The sequence below is a fragment of the Hoplias malabaricus genome, chromosome 5 (genome assembly GCF_029633855.1).
Source record: "Hoplias malabaricus isolate fHopMal1 chromosome 5, fHopMal1.hap1, whole genome shotgun sequence".
Classification (NCBI taxonomy): Eukaryota; Metazoa; Chordata; class Actinopteri; order Characiformes; family Erythrinidae; genus Hoplias; species Hoplias malabaricus.
In genome coordinates this window covers 15342036-15362844 of record NC_089804.1, presented here as the reverse complement: position 1 = coordinate 15362844, position 20809 = coordinate 15342036, and the positions used below count along the sequence as shown (strand labels likewise).

Sequence of the window (20809 nt, the reverse complement as noted above, 5' to 3'; positions counted from 1 at the left end):
AAAAACAATACACAATAATTTGCATTTTAACAATTAAATGCTGAATTAGTGTCCGAAATGTATAAACTCCACCTCGAAATGCAATCAGTGCACAACTGTATTGTTTTACATCATAATGTACTTCAAAAATAAACATCTCATTGAAACGTAATACACGTGAGATTACTTTTAAACACAGACGTGCGGAAAACGCGCCAAAATGAAAAGCAAATTCATTACATTGATTTAATCTTGCTCTATCCCTTAGCAGGAAAATAAAAGCGTGTTGATTTCTATTTAAATAATAAAATGATGAAAAAATAAACGCACACTTTATGAGCATTATGTGTGTGTTCATTTATTTATTTTTTCTTCTTAACAGTGTGTTACATCACACGCTACATCACCACCACCACATCATCCATTGTCACTGCAGCACTGAGCATGAGCCACCATCCAATCATATCTTCTCAGTGGTGGCCCTCCGGGGCTCGTGACACGACCACTGGAGACCAGGGAGACCATGAACTACACTTTGTAACTGTAGAACTACAAAAGTGCTCGTGTATGGGCAGTGGAGAAACAAGGAAGTGTACATATATGACGATTGGTCGTTGTATAAATATTTAACGGCCATGTCACTGTTTCGTTGTTAGCGTCTGGCTTTTAAACGTGTTTGTGTTCAGCAGGTGCTTCACCTTCATGTTCTGAGACTATGCCGTACGCTGTGACCTCGCCTCCACCGTCGACGTCGAGTTCTGCACGCGCTCTCTCTCTCTCTCACTCTCTCCTGCCCCGCCTATCGGGTTACACGGTGACGTCAGCTCAGCTCCTGGACACGGCGCGTGCAGCGGCGCACGCAGCCGTCCGAACGAAGGAGGCCCTCGAAAACGCCATCTCCCAAAATGCACCTTTACCCTGCGCATGCGCGTTGCTGAGAGATGCGCGCTAAGTACTACAGACCCGCAGCCTTTCCGTGCGTTGCTAAGGGACTAGCGAGCTTCGTGGACTACAGTTCCCAGGCGTCGAGAGTTCGCGAGAGACATGCGCGCTTGAGTTTGCGAAGGCTTTTTAAATTTCCTCGGTGCAAAATGGCTGCGCAGGTCGAGCTGGCGCGAGTCAAATGTGGAGCAAAAGTGGAAGAGGAAAAAAGCAGGGACGTCGTGGACGCGGAGAAGAGGAAGAAGAAGAAGCGGGAACGGGAACGAGAGTCGTGCGGAGAGAGGCAAGAGAGAGCGACGGAGAAAGAGGCGAAAAGACTGAAGCTGCATAACCACCAGCACCAAAACCGTCACCACCAACAACAACACGCTCAACAACGGGGAGCTTTACAACCACAACAACAACCGCCACCGACACAACAGTCACCACAGCAACGGGCTTTACCTCAGCAACAGCCTTCGACACAACATCGGGGCGCTTTACAGCAGCACCACCCGTCACAACAGCAGCAACCCCGGGCAGCGCTACCTCCACAGCAGCACGCTCATGGCCCGCCCCCGCCGACACAACCACCGCCGCTCAGTAACTCCCAGCCCCGACCCCTCAGCTCCAAACCTCGTCCCAGAGCGCCGTCCGCCGAGCACCACCACCAGAGTCCCAAGAAGACAGCCGCCCCCTCCGCCACCGCCGTTTCGTGGCCCCCGCGGAAGACCCCTCCGGCCGCCCGAGTGACCCCCAAAACCCCAGGGTCCGCCCTCCTGACGCCCGCTCCTCTCTTTACGTTCACCCCGCTGACCGTGGCCAAGACCGAGCGCAAGGAGAAGCGCGGGGAGAAGGACGCCAAGCTGAAGGCAAAGAAGGAGAACGCCGAGGCGAACGTCCCGACCAAAGTCCCCCAGAGCAAGAAAAAGAAAGGTAACGTTAACCGTGTACAGTAACTCGGTCTCAGACGCTTCCCTACAGCCTCAACAGAGTGCCCCACTGCACAGCTACGGCTCCAGTGCACTGACAGCTTATATTACAGTTCTAGAACTACACAGAATTTAAACTAGACCAAATAAGTTACCACCCTTCTCACCGTGCAGTAAACATCTTCTAGTCGCCTGCTTGTTTGAGACCCATTTTATAAACACTGCAGTTGCAAGGTGGAAAAATATTCAGCTGATTGATTGATTATATTGTGACTCATATCTTAAACACTGCCACAGGGCCGAGTTCATAGGGTTAAATTACATGAAACACTTCCTGTATATTTAATGTGTACAAGTTAAACGTATTCCCAACATTTCAGGGATGTGACAATGATTTATTTACTTTTCTGATGCTTTAAACAGTAAACAGAAAACAGAAGTTGGTGAAACGTGTCCTTGGATTTGTGTTTGGACGATGTGTAGATACCTGTTTTAAACTTGGTGGGGGGTGGTCACAGTTGACAGCTGTCAAGTGACTTCCATGTGAAGTCACTGTTTGTTTACCACCTGCATGGAGACTATGGTCTCATTCGAAAATGAAATTAACCGTTACTTCTCTGCTTTACTTATAGCTGACAGAAAGACATAACAGTTACAGCTAGTACAGTTCTGGCCCTCGTAGGGTTAAAAAACCCTCTCCAGTTTACTCTTGTCCGTTTGTCTGTGTGGCGTTGTCCATACGCTAGAGGTTTCTTTAGTGAAACAAGCAGTCAGTGCCGTTGATGAGTGTTTCTTTTTAGAAACTGCAGTTTTCCGAAGACAAATTGCTGGATTCAGGCCACCAGGGTTGCTTACATCATAAATCTACGGAAGCATTCCCAAGTTAGGAGCTGGGGCTTTCAAACAACATGCAAATTGTGGAGCTATAATTGGAGACAGGGGCAGGGTCTGATATCCCCAGGTCTGCGCAAACTGCATTAAGTTAAAAACTAAATTGTGTGGTTATATCTAAACTATTTTTAAGGCATTAGGAGATTTTGGTTTGTGTAAACACATAGGGTACTTTCATGAACGTAGATGAGTGTTTAGGGGTTTAATCAGTGACCAGAGGGGATTTAACCACCTTGGCCACATGTAAATACCTGTAAACCATGTTGTTTACCATATCAGAACAGTTCACGGTTTTAAATGACAGGAGCCAGACACCAGAATGTTTTACTGCCTCCGATAGCTTCTCACAGAAGTTAATTAGCTGCAAGAACTGAATGTAAATACACTGTCTGATGCCGGAGACTGTTTCAGTCGAGTGTAGCCCGAATGCAAATGCTGCAAAAGTTGGGGGAATAGCCAAGTCTCTAACTGCAAACTAGCGGAGTAGACGCCCTGTGCATGTTTTAGCTGGGAGTCAGAGTCAACTCCAGAAACCCAGAGTCATTCATCACTTTCGTGAGTAGTTTTGACAGTGGCCTTATGGCAAACAAATTTCAGCTCAAGTTTTTTTTCTCTTAATTTTATTTCCTGTTTCCCAATCAGTTATCAGATTGTATCATTTTCCTTTAACTAAAGAAACAGCAAATGGCCCAAATGTATAAGGAGTGAGGACCAATAAGGTCAATATTTTTACTGAAGTGGCAGTAGTAGGAAATGTACAGATACCTCTTTGTGTCTGGGATGTGTTTATATATTAACTTCTATACATTGATATTAATCCAACTTTCTTTTGTCTCTTTCAGAGAGCCACAATGAGAACGGAAAAACTCAGACTCTGGAGGAATATCTGCTGAAAAAGAAGAAGAAAAAGAAGAGGCACAGAGAAGATGAGCGTGGCAAGCGTTTACGGATGTACAACAAAGAGGTGCAGACCATGTGCGCCGGGTTGACAGGAGACTATCCTCCCTCCTCAGATGACGCGTCTGTTCTGTCATACATCAAGGATGAGAAGCTGTGTCAGACAAGCCCAGGCTTGGAGGAGTATCGCATGCCCAAAGTGGTGCAGACACCTTTTCTCTCCCACCAAGACCGTTCCATCCGCAGCTCGTGCCTACAGACAGGCTCCTGCTTCAGTCGGCTCATACACGAGGAGAAGCAGCCCAACGGAGGGGCGTCGGTGCTGCACGCTTACGCGGATGAGATCTCTTTTTTGCGACCTGGAGACAGTGAGAGGTTTGCCCACGAGTTCCTTGAGCTGGCCTTCAGTGAAACATCCAAAGGAGCGGCACGCTATGCGCTTTCCGTGATACATGGTGCTGCTTCCTATCTGCCTGATTTTCTGGACTATTTTGCCTTTAACTTTCCCAACACACCGGTTAAAATGGAAATCTTAGGCAAGAAGGATATTGAGACTACTACCATCGCCAACTTTCACTCCCAGGTAAGGCTGAATATTAGATACATTCTGTTCCTTAGAACAGCAGGATTTATGTCACCATGTTATATACTGTGTATGGGGCTTTTTAGAATGGTGTTAAAGGCTAAGCACCACTTAACGGACCTCCATGAATATTTCACATTATTTTAGTTACTGACATATATAAGTATGAATTAAAATGAAAATAGCAGCTTAATTTGCTTTAAAACTGACAATTTTATTAAATTGACGGGAAAAACCCGAGCTCGCTACGGAAATTTTTGAACGCAACCGTGACGTCACTGGTGGACAACAGCTGAACAACGCCGCGGTAAAACACCGTTATGACTGACTGTTATGACAGTATCTAGCTAAATAACCACCATTATTCATGACAATAGCCTAGCAATAAGCTAAACTCAAATTTAGAGGTACCGTTATTCTTGTAAATGTGATCGAAGTCGACCTCAAATTCATCCGACACTATAAACCTCCGTAATGCAGCTACGTAGCTGAGTATAATCTGAGCCACCGAGTTTAGCAAGTCAAGCTAACGTTAACTAACACCAACTAAAACAGGCGAAGTAAGTGTCCTTACCCTGTTTACCTCCATGTTACAGAGGCTCTTGAACACCTTTCGTTGGTGTCCTTACATGCCCATATTGTTGGAAAAGCGCCAGTGAAATGAGCTACAGATAACGGAGTGAGCGGATGGTCCTTTCCAAAGTGCCCGTTTAAAGTTGACAAATTTAGTCCATTTTCTGGATATTTTGGGATCTTTGGGCCATTTGTGCACAGATGTCCCACTGTACATTGAATGATTGTAGTCAAAAACAACACCTTTTCCTCATTTTGCATTAAATTAAGTGCAGCTTCTAGAGTTGTTGTCCACCATCTACGTCACAGGCAAGACGCCTATTAGAGTTTCCCAACACCGCTGGGGGGGGACAACGGTCTTTTAAACCTTATTCCTTCAATTAGTAAGAAATAACATGTTTTCTGACTATCAATAAACACAAGTTAGGAACTCAAATTCCACTGTATTTATTTGTTTGACACTTTCATATCGCTGGGGTTTAGCCTTTAAAGAAATGCAACAGGACAAAATAGAGCAACAACAGAAGAAGCTAAGTTTTAGGACTTTCCATCAGAGTACCAGAAAGATGTTTATTAAAATTGCAACATTGAAAGTAATCTAAAGCGGAAATATGCAATGTGTGTACTCTGACGTTTAATTTTATCATGGCTGAAGCTTGAGGTGTTATTTATTTGTTAATATCATAATATGCACTAGAAGAGTTTAAAGCTCCTGAAAAGTGAACATAGTAAAGGGCCTGATGTAGCCCACTGAGTAAAAAAATATTTCTTAGTTAGCACAGTTAATAACCTTTAGGAATAAAAAAAAAAAATTAATAAAAGCTTGAAATGCAAGCATTAAGTCAAAGTTTTTCCTCAAGCTGCATGGTAGCTTAGCTCAGCCTTGTGTAGTAACCCAGCAGAGGTTGTGAAGTCCACCATTCATACATTAATCAACAATTTATACTTCTGTGTTAAGCCTATGCAAACCCTATGCCGTAGTCTATGGCCTAGCCTGATGCACACCTCTGCAGAAACATAACTACACGTCACGTTGTCACAGACCGCAGTGACTTTGATTGGTCAGACGGATATTTTTTAAGGCTATGGATATGGCGAGAGGTTTCCTTAGACATGGTGTTAACGTCAGGGGTGAATAATAATAAAGTTGATCACAGGAAAAATACAGACATCTTGAAAATAGAAAAAAAACAAAACGTCACAAAGAAAAACAAGACCACGCAGTAAAAACGTGCCGGCTTTGAATTAGTTTTTTTATCCTGGCACCTCATATAATCTATGCCCTGTCACAAACAAGGCCCTACTCTCTAAATACTGCACTGTAAAGATTTTAAAAGTAACTCTACTACACCACTACATTGTGTAATATAGTGTAAAGGGCGATGTTTGAGATTCAGCCCTAGTGGTGTGGCGGTGCAACTGCAGATTGAAACAGGCACTAATGCAGAAGTATAAACTGGACTTTACTCTGCTAACCAGAGAAGTAACAAGGCAGAGACATGTTTGTTTTATTTAACACTGGCATTCAGTATGCAGCACCGTCCAAAGTGCATCAACCGTCTGTGGAAATGTCTGTTGCGCCGTGCCAAATTCGCCTCTGCTCTCTGGAAGCTAAACTGCCATGATGTTTCAGTGAACTGCCCTTGGTTAAACAAGCGGGCATTAACAGACACATTGTTTAAACAGTTAGATAGTAGGCCGTGCCATGATATTGACGTTTGAACCTACTGCTCTTTTGAACAACAAAGAAGAAGCTGTGCTGTCAGATCATGTTTTTCAAGAAATTAAAGTACTGAGGAAATGATCAACAATTGGCCTAAACCCACATTAGTCACAGCAGACTTTTCCTTCACGTTTAGAACACTGCAGGTGTAAATTCGAGACATGGGAATTTGGTGTTCATTTTTAAATGGCCCTCGAGTAAAGACACAAGAAGTTAGATTGTTACAATCTTTACCTTTTAGCTAACAATTAGCAGCCACAAAATGAAAACATGAACTGTTGTTTTTGCAGTGACATATCTTTTATATCGTCATGGTCTGGTTTCTTTTTTTTTTTTTGCTTTTGTGTGATTTTTAAATAAAACTCAACAAAATTCACATTCATTTCCAACCTACTTTTGGCAACTGTTTGATTGTGAAAACTGAAAATTCTGTAAAAACTTACTGTGATTATCAGAAATAATCTGCAATGAGACGATTATGCAATGTATATTTCCTGTCTAAATGGAAAAAAACGGTTAATTTTTTTCTTATCTGTGGAACACATTAACTTGTGCATTACATTAAACAAATATTAGCATCATATTAATGCAGTGACTGCCGGTTGCATTTTAAAGGAATGTGTGGTTGCAGGTAAGCCGAACGTATTGCTCGGGGACATACAGGGCCGGCCCCATGAGACAGATCAGCCTGGTGGGTGCTGTGGACGAGGAAGTGGGTGATTACTTTCCCGAGTTCCTGGACATGCTGGAGGAATCGCCGTTCCTCAAGGTTAGAGAACATGCTGCTAGACCGATCATTCATGACTGAGGTTTTCCCCTCATCATTAGCACATGGTCATATCACTCACTGAAATCTCACATTGTCTGAGGATGTCTGTTAATACAGAGTGTGGTGTCCTTCCGTCGGCGACACACTCTTGTTTTAAAGTCCTTGCCCTGTCTTTGCAGGATTTTGTGCAGTGTTTGGACAGAATTAGTGCCAGAAGGCTGTAATTACTGAGCTGTGTGTCTGTGCAGATGACTTTGCCGTGGGGGACTATGTCAAGCCTGAAGCTGGACTGTCGTTCTCAAAGCGATGATGGGCCCATCATGTGGGTGCGACCAGGAGAGCAGATGGTTCCCACAGCAGACATGCCCAAGTCTCCATTTAAAAGGCGCAGGTACACATCTTTATTACATATTCAGGGGAATGTTTAGTGAAGCTTAGCTATAAGCTATGGGTTCAGAACAGTAATGGGCAGGTTCTCAGTATGATACAGAGATATTGAATAGTTTTTAGATGCTTGGATCATTCACATGAGTTTTATTTAACTGCAGTACATCGAGTTAATAAGGGGGGATTTAGCTGTTGTTCAATAATGGTTTTATTTTACTATTTTATCCTTAAAATGCTTTTAGGAGATTAAAACATGTCAATTTTTTTTTATCAATTTCAACCAATAATTATCATTAACCAGTAATTTAAACTCAAGGATTCTACCCTTCTAAGTAGTAATTATAAAGTATGTATTTATTATTCTAAAATTTGGGGTAGACCCACGAATGGTTGGGTGGCAGTTCAAGTTCGTAATCAAGCGTTGTTCGTTATGGACAGTCATGTAATGCTTTGATTGTCTGGTTTGTAGCATAGCACTAATGTAAACAGATGGGAAAGATGATTATATTTATCTCATACCTCATACACAGCTCCTCTCCCAGCGCTGGAGAGTCACTGCATTTTATTTAAAGCACAACCTCTGCCTCTTCTCATCAGTCGGGTAAAGGATCCCACTGTTTCATAAGGAGGAGAAAAAGAAAAACATTATACACTTTTAGCCATATTAGCATTTTCATCATAGGGACTAATGAAATTAGCTTTTTAATGTTGTAAAAGACTACAAGCACAAGCATGTATTATTTTGTCTCATTTTTTTACACCTTATACACTATATATAATCTGAACATGCTGACTATGCACTCTGATAGTGTAAACAATTTTTGGAGGATAATGTTTTATGGAAACTGTCTGGTCTGCTTACATTTTCCCCCTGTTTCGGCCTAAAGTTTAATAAAGAAATTTGAATGAAAATATGAGCTGATCAGTGAATGATGGTTCCACACCACAATGAAACCATAGCTGAATATCAAATGTCTCCCAACACCCTCTGTAGGGCACGGTGTATGTTATAAAATAACAGGTTCTCTAGCCACGTAGCGCATAGTGTTTTGAATTGTAAATCCATTTGTTTGTCTTTAAGCTTCACATATCACCGTCAAAATGACGCAGCGATAATTGGGTCATGATTTCTCGCTTATCTTTTATTTAATTTTAATATATAAAAGAACACTGCATATGTTGAATGAAACAATAAAACAGTTTAAACTTCACAGTGTATTTGCATTATTATATTATGAGTGCAGAGACTCGCACATGAAAAGCAAATCAGAGGAAAGCTAAATCAAATGGCATGCTCTAAAAAGAGAAAAATGGGGAAAGTCCACAAAAATGAACAGAGTTGTCCATGTTTATTCTGAGTTCTAAGACTATGGCAGTTATTAAACGTAGCAACGTAAAGTGCCAACATTATTGAATCGTACTTTATTTGATTTAAGACTGCTGACATAACTACTAGGATTCTTCAATGTAGAGTCTATGGCACTGAATCATTATCCACATTAAACATTAAGATGTTCCAGAATCATTTTCTAACTGGACCTTACTGAATTTTAATGAAATACACTTGGATTAGACCGTTAATAGTTTACTTCTACTGACTACTAATTATTAATCAAGCTGTATAACATGGGGGTTCATTGCTGCTTGCAGATCCATGAATGAGATAAAAAACCTGCACTATCTGCCACGGACGAGCGAACCCCGGGAGGTTCTGTTTGAGGACAGGACCAGAGCCCATGCTGACCATGTGGGCCAGAGTTTCGACTGGAAGAGCACAGCGGCTGTAGGGGTCCTGAAGGCAGTGCAGTTTGGAGAGTGGTAAGTGGCATCTTTCACACACCTCTTAGGAAATGTACTGTAATGACATGGTTGAATGACTGGGCAGCCACGGCCTCCTGACTGTGAACAAGTTGAATTTTGATGTTCCCTTTTATCTGTTGTGTGTTGCGCAGGAGTGACCAACCGAGGATAACCAAAGATGTGGTGTGTTTTCATGCTGAGGACTTCAATGATGTTGTGCAGAGGCTTCAGCTTGATCTGTACGAGCCTCCTGTGTCACAGGTAGGGACGGACTGTGCTCTTATAACTGTTTTTTTTTTTTTTTGAGCTCATAAACATCAGAATCCCTCACAGATCAGTAAAGACTAGTCTTAAAGGCTAAGCACCACTTAATGGACCTCCATGAATATTTCACAGTATTTTAGTTACTGACATATATAAGTATGAATTAAAATGAAAATAGCAGCTTAATTTGCTTTAAAACTGACAATTTTATTAAATTGATGGAAAAACCTGAGCTCGCTACGGAAATTCTTGAACGTGACCGTGACGTCACTGGTGGACAACAGCTGAACAACGCCGCGGTAAAACACCGTTATGACTGACTGTTATGACAGTATCTAGCTAAATAACCAACATTATTCATGACAATAGCCTAGCAATAAGCTAAACTCAAATTTAGAGGCACCGTTATTCTTGTAAATGTGATCGAAGTCGAACTCGAATTCATCCGACACTATAAACCTCCGTAATGCAGCTACGTAGCCGAGTATAATCTGAGCCACCGAGTTTAGCAAGTCAAGCTAACGTTAACTAACACCAACTAAAACAGGCGAAGTAAGTGTCCTTACCCTGTTTACCTCCATGTTACAGAGGCTCTTGAACACCTTTCGTTGGTGTCCTTACATGCCCATATTGTTGGAAAAGCGGCAGTGAAATGAGCACTACTGTATTTATTTGTTTGACACTTTCATATCGCTGGTGCTTAGCCTTTAAGTGGTTTCCAGTTGTGGTGGAAAACACTTTGAAGGCAGTGAGGAAGCTGGTTTTCTTTTGAAAGGCTAAGTATGAACCTGGGGCTGTGGCTTGTTTTTACATTTTTTTGTCTTGTTTGTGAGTCTGTGTAAAGCCCCGTTAAGAGCCGCAGCTCCCTCTGACCCTGCAGCGCACCAGACAGTACAGGAGGAGTTCACACTGTGGTCACGGTGTCACTTTGAGGACAACATATATTTGAAATTTCAATTACAATGTTTTTGGACGCTATAAAAATGATTTTTAAATGCTATGCTCCTTTTGTTTGTTGAATACTTTCCTAGTTTTCTATTTCTCTGATATGGAAACCAATGTGTAGTCGTCCAAAGCTGAAAAATCCATTGAAATACTTTTAAAAATCAAGTATATGCAGCGCATGGATCATATTTCTGTGTGTAAAGGCATGCTTACGTTGCAGGAATATTTTGGCTTGGTACGCCATCATGGTTTTCCTTTACAAAGCAAAATTGAGCTCACTTGTCATATTTGCTGATTGAAAAATATCTTTTTTTGCTGAATGTTTGCTTTGCTGCCACAAGCAGTTTTCCCTTACAAGATTTGTGTGGGGTTTTTCTTCCGAAGCAGTCAGACTCCTTTGGTATACCTCTGGTAGAACAGTGTTAAATGTGTAGGATCCACTTGTGTTTTTATTTTAATAGATACATGTGGGCGTTTACAGTGCCTGCCAACCTTTAGATTTATAAGGCAACACCTTAAGTGTTTTGTGGGCTGCGTAAGACAAAATATGAGATTCGCCCCTCTTCCCATCTAAATATCTCCAATCAACAAAAGTAGCTTTAATGTGACAGGGCAAATATGGGCTTAAACTGCTTAAAAGAGACAGCACAGGAGCTGAGAAATAAGAGAACTGAATATAAATGGTAAAAAATAAAAGCAGAGGTACAAGAGAAGCAAAGAAAAATGACAACAAGGAGAGCTTGCGCTGGTCCATACTCTGTTCCATAGACAGAGGGAGAACATTGTGGTGCTGTTTGATCATTGTAGTATTTCGACCAAATCATGTCAGAGACGTTTCATTAAGACCCATAGGGGAGGGGTAGAATATTTGGACACAACAATGTCCAGTTTCACAGATAAAGAATCTCTATCGTTCCTTAACATACAGCAATGGATGTTCAAGTTAATCTGTGGAATCTGGCCAATGATCTTCAGAAAAACAAAACTCCAACTTTGTCTCTCCTCTCCATTAACACATTTCCACTTGTGTTCCTCTATACGGACACTGAAAGTGCATCGTTTACGCTTGTGTTCCTCTATACGGACACTGAAAGTGCATTGTTTACGCTTGTGTTCCTCTATACGGACACTGAAAGTGCATTGTTTACGCTTGTGTTCCTCTATACGGACACTGAAAGTGCACTGTTTACGCTTGTGTTCCTCTATACGGACACTGAAAGTGCACTGTTTACGCTTGTGTTCCTCTATACGGACACTGAAAGTTCATTGTTTACGCTTGTGTTCCTCTATACGGACACTGAAAGTGCACTGTTTACGCTTGTGTTCCTCTATACGGACACTGAAAGTTCATTGTTTACGCTTGTGTTCCTCTATACGGACACTGAAAGTTCATTGTTTACGCTTGTGTTCCTCTATACGGACACTGAAAGTGCACTGTTTACGCTCGTGTTCCTCTATACGGACACTGAAAGTTCATTGTTTACGCTTGTGTTCCTCTATACGGACACTGAAGGTGCACTGTTTACGCTTGTGTTCCTCTATACGGACACTGAAGGTGCACTGTTTACGCTTGTGTTCCTCTATACGGACACTGAAGGTGCACTGTTTATGCTTGTGTTCCTCTATACGGACACTGAAAGTGCACTGTTTATGCTTGTGTTCCTCTATACGGACACTGAAAGTGCACTGTTTACGCTCGTGTTCCTCTATACGGACACTGAAAGTCCATCGTTTACACTTGTGTTCCGAACATGCTTTGAGTAATCCGGTCTTAATCGGATGGGAATGTGTCTTTGGGGTGTTTCCACCTGGCATTTCATAAGGCCAAATGAAATTCGAAGGTGATTCAATCACTAAAAACTCACATGAATGCCAGGCTCTTAAGGCAATGTTTTGGCTACGTATAGACCCTGCTCGTCTTTTATGGTGAAACGATATGTTAGAGGAGGAAAATAACACTTGTGTGTTCATGGATGAAGGTTAAATTCTCTGTACATTTGTATTCACTGTTTGAATTACCACAGAATTTGATTTGTAACTCAAGATGTACTTTCACTCTGGGTTTACTTTGGTGCAGTTACACTAGCAGTTCTTTAGTGTTGGGAAGGGTATGTTCAGATAACGGCTTTTGTTGTTGTTTGACGTTATTATATGACATCAATCAGTGTAAATAAGCCTGTCATATTCCTGTCTCTACAGTGTGTCCAGTGGGTGGACGACGCCAAACTAAACCAGCTGCGGCGAGAGGGCATCCGCTATGTCCGCACACAGCTGTGTGACGACGACATCTATTTCATCCCCCGCAATGTTATCCACCAGTTCAAGACTGTGTCTGCTGTCTGTAGCTTAGCCTGGCACATCCGCCTTAAGCAGTACCAATGTGACGATGATGAAGAAGAAGAAACGGCCAAGCCCAAAGAGGTCAAGCCCACCAAGCCAGACTCAACTGTGGTCTCCTCTATGACCACCACAGAGGCCAAAGCACCGTCCTGCAGCGCAGAGTTGCAGAAGGAGCCAGAGGCAGACCCAGGAGACAAACCCGACAAGCCTTTATTCCAACGGCCATCCATGCCCCCCAGAGAGCTCCCTCCACCGGCTCCTCCTCAGCCAGCCATGTCTGCTCATGCTCCCCCCAGCCCCGTGCGTACCGACCTCCTCCTCGGCTCCTCCTCCCTGACCATCTCCTCTCCAGAGCCAGCGCTTCCTCGGGCTTGCCTTGAGCCCAGCCCAGACCCCCCCCTCAACAGAACCCCGCACTATAGGCCCACCACCCTCCCAGAATAACCCACAAGCTGGGCCTCTTCCTTCACAAGGTGGGATGAAATGTGTTTTTACAAACTTGACTGACATTCCAGTAAAGGAGTTAGACCGTCAAAAACAAGTATATTTGGACTTCCTCTACACTTACGAAGACTATATATTTTTTCTTTTTAAAGTTTTGGTCAAGAAATAACCCCGCAAGTACTTTCTAGGTTTTTCTTAGCCAAAGTATTTAATTTTAATAATATTTTTGCTGATTACTCAGTGTTGTTTTTTATTTGTTTATATCTGAAATGGAGATCTCTCAAGAGGAATTTTTCGTATCATCCCAAACTGTGCATCACACGGATCAGCGAATTGGTTTTTACAAAAAAAGGAAAAAAAAAACGTACGAAAAAAAGTGCCTGTCACAAGTGAAGAACAGCAATCTTGTCTCAAAAGAAGAAAATGGGCTTGTTGTTTTTCCCAGTCGTTTGTTTCACTGAAATCTGTTTATTTAACAAGGCTAGAGAACTGGTATCTGTTGAAAGTGTTTTTGCTTTTTCATCAGTGAACAGGATTGGTTCTGCTTTTGTGTTGTGCGGTTTGGCTTGGAAAGAAAGCGACTAGTTGTCATGCTGTTTTCCGAATGTTCTCAGAGAAAGGCTTATTCTCTTATGTTTGATTGGGCGGTGCATGTTCTGACAGCAGCAAGTTTCTAATGGGTAGTCCTTAGCTTTCTGACGAGGCATGCATCTATAGAATCACTTACTTGTTTCATATGAATTTCTCAGGGTCCCTGGTTTAGGAGCCACTTGTGCTTTTTGATGCTAGGTTTTTATCTGCAATTGGAAACTCGAGTCGAATTTGTTACAGTTCTCAGCCTTAAGCCACAACTGGTTGGAAGCAATTTGGAAAGTATAAAACGTAGAGTGCATTTCCATTCACTAAAGCCTCCTCTGAATTTGAGTTTTTCTCAGATGCAGTGGTTCATTACCTCTTGGTAGGATCGTGAGTTGGCCGTTTTTGTCATGCACTGTCAGAAAAACTGTCACTGTGCTGGTACCTTTTGCTGTCACAGTGGTGGTACCTTCAAAGGGGACATATCCTGTATCTTTACCTTATTCTATTAGAATTGTAGATATTCCATTAGCCCCACTTCATCTCCAGGACATATTTTAATTTATTTTACACCTTTCTATAATTAAACTCACAAATATTCACCTCTTTCTGGAGAAGAGAATGTAATGTACCTTTAGGGACCACAACTGGACTTTAAAACCACTGCTGTACCTTTTTTAAAAAAGGTACATTCACACTGTTTGTACCTTTAGTGACAAATAATGTACCTCGACTGTACCTTTTTTCTGAGAGTGTAGGTTCTTTGTGCAGCAGGTACAGTGTCGCTGTGAAAAAAGAAAAAGTGATTTCATAGCTGAGAGTGTGCCAACGAAATTGCTGTCTGTAGTGCAATTCTAATGCACACCAAACCATTAAAGGCATACTACTGCTTCTTTGGTCATCGTTGAGTCTGTCCGAGTAAAGAGCAGTTGCCTGAATTAAACATTTGAAGCCTTTTTAACCGTACTTGCCTGTTTTTCTAGCAAGTAGAGTTGCATTTCTAGTAAATAGCCATTTTTCTTCAGTTGGGAATTCAGTGTTGCTCTTTCTTCCGAGCCATTTTTTCTCTTGACGTTGGGATTCTGTCAAATATCTGCTCTAACTCTATCAGATAAGGTCTGGGGAAGGGCAGTGGGTCTTTGTTGACTAGACGTTTAATCTGTTTGTTTCATTCTGATCTGTTTCCATGCTTCGGATTATTTCACGTTATTGATGTATATGCTAATACGTGAGACACGTTAGGGGGATACGTTCTCTTTTTTCTGTGGTTGAATTAAAAATCTCCCTAATTAACGCTGAGCATTTTTAGGACTGTACTGTCTGAGACGGTAGTTTCAAAGTGCAAATTAGTTGGTGCTGTTTTTAGTAACGTTTAGTAACGTCTAATGTTATTTGCACACGTCAACACGATATCGCTCTCCGCAAAGCTTTTATGTCTTGATTGGCATTCGTTCACACTGAAAAGACTTTGTAGAGCATAGCCATGAAGTAACTGACCGTGGGCGTTATCCACACAGAGATTGGAATGTAATTTGTCTTCAGCACCAGCAAGAGAATGAATCCTTATGGCTTGCTGCATGGGTCACTCATAAGAGGACTCCGTAATGTCTTTCTCTGATGCAGTGATCGCCTCCTAGATCAAACGAGTGCCTTCTAGCAAGTCTTACTTCTCAACGCGTGGTGTCCTACAAGCAGTTGTTCTTCCAAATACTCGGAGGCATTGATTGCGGCAGAGCTGCGCAGAGTCTAGCAATAATTAATGTCCATTCATCATTTGGCTAGACCTCAGTAAATCAGTAATGAGCCCTCCCTCCTTCGCCCTCTCACTGAGATGATAAAATTTCACACATACTTTAACAAACGCAGGAGGCCATTTTGTGCATCACTGAGGAAAAAATTGTTGGCCGTGGGGGGGAAATAAAAAAAGCACTATCTGCTGTGAGAAATACAATAGGATTCATATTTCCGTTTCTATCACATTTTCAATGCTTTTAACCAGTGACAAGGTGAACAGGGTGCTTTCTGTTCATCTGGGATCACAGCAGCCAGTTTTAAAATAACATTTCTAATTATATTCCTTCCTCACCAGGCATTGACCGTTACAATTCAGGACTTACAGTCTCGCAGGAATTCAGGAGAACTGTGAAGTTCAGGCGACATCTCTTTTTGTACAATGATAAAGGTAACTTGGGAATATTTACGTCAGCCTGCTTTTCTCGAGGTTCTCCTCCAGCGGATTAAGCACTTAAAAGCGTCTTATTATTATTGTTATTGTTGTTATTATTACATTGCATTTGAGGATAAACACACAGTGTGTACTGTGTTTCTTCTGACTACTGGCAGCTACTTTCCTTTTTTCGTTATTGTTGTCGTCATTGTTATTTAAGATTGTTCTTTGTACTATAGGAAAATCTGCTTAGGGAATCGAGGCATGCTTTGTGTGAGTTTCATTCAGTATCATTAATTGCTGTTGTTGATGTTTGTATTAAGATATTAAGAGGTCTCCATTTTACCGAGTTATTTTTTTTCCTCTTTTTTTCCCTAAAGTACTTAGTCCACTATAAACAGAAGTCTTTCTTTTTGTAAATAATCAGTGACATTTAATAGAACTGTTATGTGGATAATCTTAATCACGTGTAAAAATCATACAATGGAATGAATACATAGACTTTTTCTGTATTTTTTTAAAATAAATCATTTTATGAGTGTAACCAGTTTTATTTTTCAACATTTTCAACAGTTTCAGCAGCACATCAATATATTACACAGTGCAACAAAGCACAGAGTTTGACAGTAGTCCGTTTAGGAATAAAATAATAAAGAAATTAACTCTCCCTTTTAAATAAACATATACCTTGATTTGCTTTCAGAGGTGGAAATGAAGAGGGGGTTCTAGAGGTTCTAACAGTATATTACAACCTGCAATTCACTCATTATGATGTGCGATCTTACAATGATCTTCAAACAGATTTAGAAACCAAGACCGAGAGCGACCGAGACAGAGAGCGACAGAGACCGAGACATAGAGCGACCAAGACAGCAACCGACAGCGAAAGAGAGCGACAGAGACCGAGACATAGAGCGACCAAGACAGCAACCGACAGCGAAAGAGAGCAACCGAGACCAAGACAGAGAGCGACAGAGACCGAGACATAGAGCGACCAAGACAGCAACCGACAGCGAAAGAGAGCAACCGAGACCAAGACAGAGAGCGACAGAGACCGAGACTGAGACAGAGAGCGACAGAGACAGCGACCGAGACCGAGACCTCACCAGCTTTGTCCCAAATGACAAAAGCTATTATTCTGATAGGCTCTCATCACAAAAATGCTTCATTTTTGAGGTCACAGATATGTTTCAGCAGTACATCAATATATTACACAGTGCAACAAAGCACAGAGTTTGACAGTAGTCTGTTTAGAAATAAAATAATAAAGAAATTTTCCTTTTTAAATAAACATATACCTTGATTTGTTTTCAGAGGTGGAAATGAAGAGGGGGTTCTAGAGGTTCTAACAGTATATTACAACCTGCAATTCACTCATTATGATGTGCGATCTTACAATAATCTTCAAACAGATTTAGAAACCAAGACCGAGAGTGACAGAGACAGCGACCGAGACAGAGAACCACAGAGACCGAGACAGAGCCAGAGACCTCACCAGCTTTGTCCCAAATGACAAAAGCTATTATTCTGATAGACTGTCATCACAAACACACTTCCTTTTTGAGGTCACAGCTATGTTTCAAGCATGAACTCTAATTGTTTACCAAAGCCAAGTTCACCAGATGATTCACTTGAAACAACAGTGGATTGCTTTACACGAGGGGGGTGGGGGTTCATATCTGTTTTCCAAATATAATACAACACATGTACGGTTGTGCATATTCATATAAACTTCAACTGAAGCTTTTTGAGCTTTGGTTCATATGTATAAACAAAACTACCAATAATAGGTTTCTAAAAGTAGCTCTGCAGTTATTATGCAATTTCTTTAATAGGGGAAAGCTTTGCAAAATATGGATCCTAGGTCCTAGTTCACTTCAACTTACAGCTAACTGGTTCTTAATCTTTCCTGTGATTACTGGCCGTTGCACTCATGATATAGCAGAAGGCCACAATATGGAAACTTGCCTTCCAAGAAAACATTTTTAAAAGGTGCTGTGAGCATCATGACCAAGCACAGATGGTTCATCTGATTTTATGTGGGTGATTTTGTTTGAGGGCAGCAAAACACTCACACGTTCCAAGCTAATTTTTAACTACATCAGGGTTGTTATTAATATTTACAGTGAATAATCCCAATGCATTAAAATCACATAAACATAGAAACCTCTATATCTTTTTGAAGCAAATAGAATAAACCTTGTTTTGGCAGAAAATGATGTACGTTTTTGAATGTAGTCTTTTCAGTGTGTTATTTTGTGCAGAGCATTTTCTGTTTGCTTTAGGCCTGACAAGTCTTTAAGGCTCTCTACTGCTGGTGTTGCAGTCACAGAGAGCCTGGAGGAAGCAGCTAATCTGAGGGTCCCCCCACCACTGGAGACCGCACCCCTGCAGCTCCTCCTTACACCCAGGTCTCTGGACAGGTCCTCGGCCCTTTGGGCTTCCCAAATCGTGCCCCGAAACCTGGAGGAGAAAAGGACACCGAAGGGTTAAGCCAAAACACACAAAATGCATTTTAAATACAACATATCCCTTGTGGCGCAGCAGGTGGTGTCGCAGTCACACAGCTCTAGGCACCTGGAGGTTCCCGCTCCGGGAGAGTGTCTGTGAGGAGTGTGGTGTGTTCTCCCTGTGTCTGCATGGGTTTCCTCCGGGTGACTGTCTGTGAGGAGTGTGGTGTGTTCTCCCTGTGTCTGCGTTGGTTTTCTCCGGGTGACTGTCTGTGAGGAGTGTGGTGTGTTCTCCCTGTGTTTGCGTGGGTTTCCTCCGGGTGCTCCAGTTTCCTCCCACAGTCCAAAAACACACGTTGGTGGGTGGATTGGCGACTCAAAAGTGTCCGTAGGTATGAGTGAATGTGTGTGTGTCTGTGTTGCCCTGTGAAGGACTGGCGCCCTCTCCAGGGTCTATTCCCCCCTTGTGCCCAATGATTCCAGGTAGGCTCTGGACCCACCGCGACCCTGAACTGGATAAGGGTTACAGATAATGAATGAATGAATGAATCTCTAAATGTAAATGTATAATAATACACATTTTTCTACATCTAGGAAAAAAAAAGCACTTCAGATGGAGCATCACTAACTACTCACTATGTAAACACAGCATAAATAAACTGTGAATTCAGTTACTTTAAAGTGCACCATTGTGGACACACACATAATAGTGAACACACCACAGAAAAGCATGAAATCAAATGGGACACTGAATGATATATTTAATGCCATAAAGGGGTTTGTTTAAATGACGTAATAGATGTGTCGAGCTGTGTGAAGTTTACTGAATTATGTATTTGATCCACAAGAGCGCCACCCTGTGGCAGCAAACAGATGTTACACTGTGCTAGAACTGCCACACAGCATTTCATTGCAGCACCGCAGTTCATCGCTACATGGATGGATGAGTGAAAGAGAGTCTTTACCAAATTTGAATCCTCCAGCTACAGCAGAGGTTGGAACAGGAGGCGCAGAAGCTGTAGGTGTCTTTGCTGTAAAGGGTAAGAATTTGACGCACATTAATTGCTTTACAGTTAACTAATAAATCAATTCATATTAATAACTGTAAAATAAAAGTGAGCAGGGAGGATATATCTATGTTTACTGTGATAAATAAATGAATACTATGTCATTCTGAGCTTATGCTGGTCACATTTGCAGTGATACTCACATTTCTGTCTTCCTTTCAAAAACTTCAAACTCTGCAAGAACACAAAAAGGACACCATGATATAACCGTACACACCCTGCTGTTCACAATAGTGTAATAAAGCATTGATCTGAAAGAGGTGATTCAGCTGATTATAATAATAATAATATACAACTATGATTCACTTTATTTTTAAGCCTTTAGCAATATTTGAAGCATAATAAACTGTAAATATTTAAAGATTCAGAGGACACAAATGTGTTGAATCTATTGGACTGAGAAATGGACTGAGCCTTGATGGGATTTAGCCTGTCCAATAGGAGCAGAGCTGAGGGAGATCCCTATTGGACGGTCATTAACTCAGCTGTCCACCTGAGAAACACACACACAGACAACAATCTGAAAGTATTAGAGGGAAACCTTTGTCCGGGCCTTGCCAGCCAGCGATGTCTTCTCAGGGGGGGGCGGGTCCGGCTTGCCAGCTGCTGGTGCTGGTGCTGGTGCTGGTCCGGCTGGGACAGAAAGCATGGCGTCCACTAGCGGCGGATCTACTGCTGGGCAAACATTTAGAGTGTTACTTCAGTGCTTTTGAATTTATAGAAACTGAGTGACTGTGCAGCCGTAAGTTACCTCTCTGTTGTGTAACCATGGTTACACCTGCTGCAGCAGGAAGAGGAGCCACAGATAAAGACTCTGAAAAAGTTAACAGCTCATCAGACAATCACTTATCAAGAAGATGAAAAAGAAAAACTATCACTTTGTAACAGCAATGTTATATTTCATACTACAAGCGCTGGAAAAGGTCAGAAGTGTCTCATTCTGTTAAAAGTGAACATGTTTTCTCAGTTGAGGGCAAAAGTACAATGTTTTACTGTTTTTTTTTATTTATTTATTTATATATATATATATTTTACAGTTACAGACTGTAGTCCATCTATTGCTCTGCATACTTTGTTTGCGCCCTTTCACCGTTCTTCAAC

At 41.8% G+C, this 20809-nt stretch overlaps 2 protein-coding genes across 4 annotated transcripts in view; one reads left to right on the top strand and one right to left on the bottom strand.

Annotated features, from left to right (window-relative positions):
- The first annotated feature begins 1055 nt into the window (after window positions 1–1055).
- On the top strand, window positions 1056–16532 carry LOC136696231 (lysine-specific demethylase 9). Its single transcript, XM_066670433.1, has 7 exons — window positions 1056–1836; window positions 3566–4203; window positions 7131–7268; window positions 7517–7659; window positions 9306–9473; window positions 9608–9716; window positions 12864–16532. The coding sequence occupies exons 1-7, from the start codon at window positions 1071–1073 to the stop codon at window positions 13446–13448; spliced, it is 2547 nt and encodes an 848-aa protein (XP_066526530.1). The 5' UTR covers window positions 1056–1070; the 3' UTR covers window positions 13449–16532.
- A 770-nt stretch (window positions 16533–17302) lies between these two features.
- Window positions 17303–20809, bottom strand: part of ptpn22 (protein tyrosine phosphatase non-receptor type 22) — a 31350-nt gene continuing 27843 nt past the window's right edge. For 2 of the 3 annotated variants that reach the window (XM_066670430.1, XM_066670432.1), the window contains exons 24-28: window positions 20460–20522; window positions 20250–20383; window positions 19852–19882; window positions 19607–19672; window positions 17303–18654 (exon numbers count right to left, since the gene is read on the bottom strand). In XM_066670430.1, coding sequence (XP_066526527.1) covers window positions 18593–18654; window positions 19607–19672; window positions 19852–19882; window positions 20250–20383; window positions 20460–20522 — 356 coding nt within the window. In that variant the 3' untranslated portion in view covers window positions 17303–18592. The remainder of the gene's footprint in view (window positions 18655–19606; window positions 19673–19851; window positions 19883–20249; window positions 20384–20459; window positions 20523–20809) is intronic. The other variant, XM_066670431.1, reaches the window with a different exon arrangement.

Coding starts and splice junctions, on each gene's coding strand:
- LOC136696231 (XM_066670433.1), top strand. CDS start 1,071: ATGGCTGCGCAGGTCGAGCTGGCGCGAGTCAAATGTGGAGCAAAAGTG. Junction 4,204..7,130: donor TCGCCAACTTTCACTCCCAG/GTAAGGCTGAAT, acceptor GTGTGGTTGCAG/GTAAGCCGAACGTATTGCTC. Junction 9,717..12,863: donor ACGAGCCTCCTGTGTCACAG/GTAGGGACGGAC, acceptor CTGTCTCTACAG/TGTGTCCAGTGGGTGGACGA.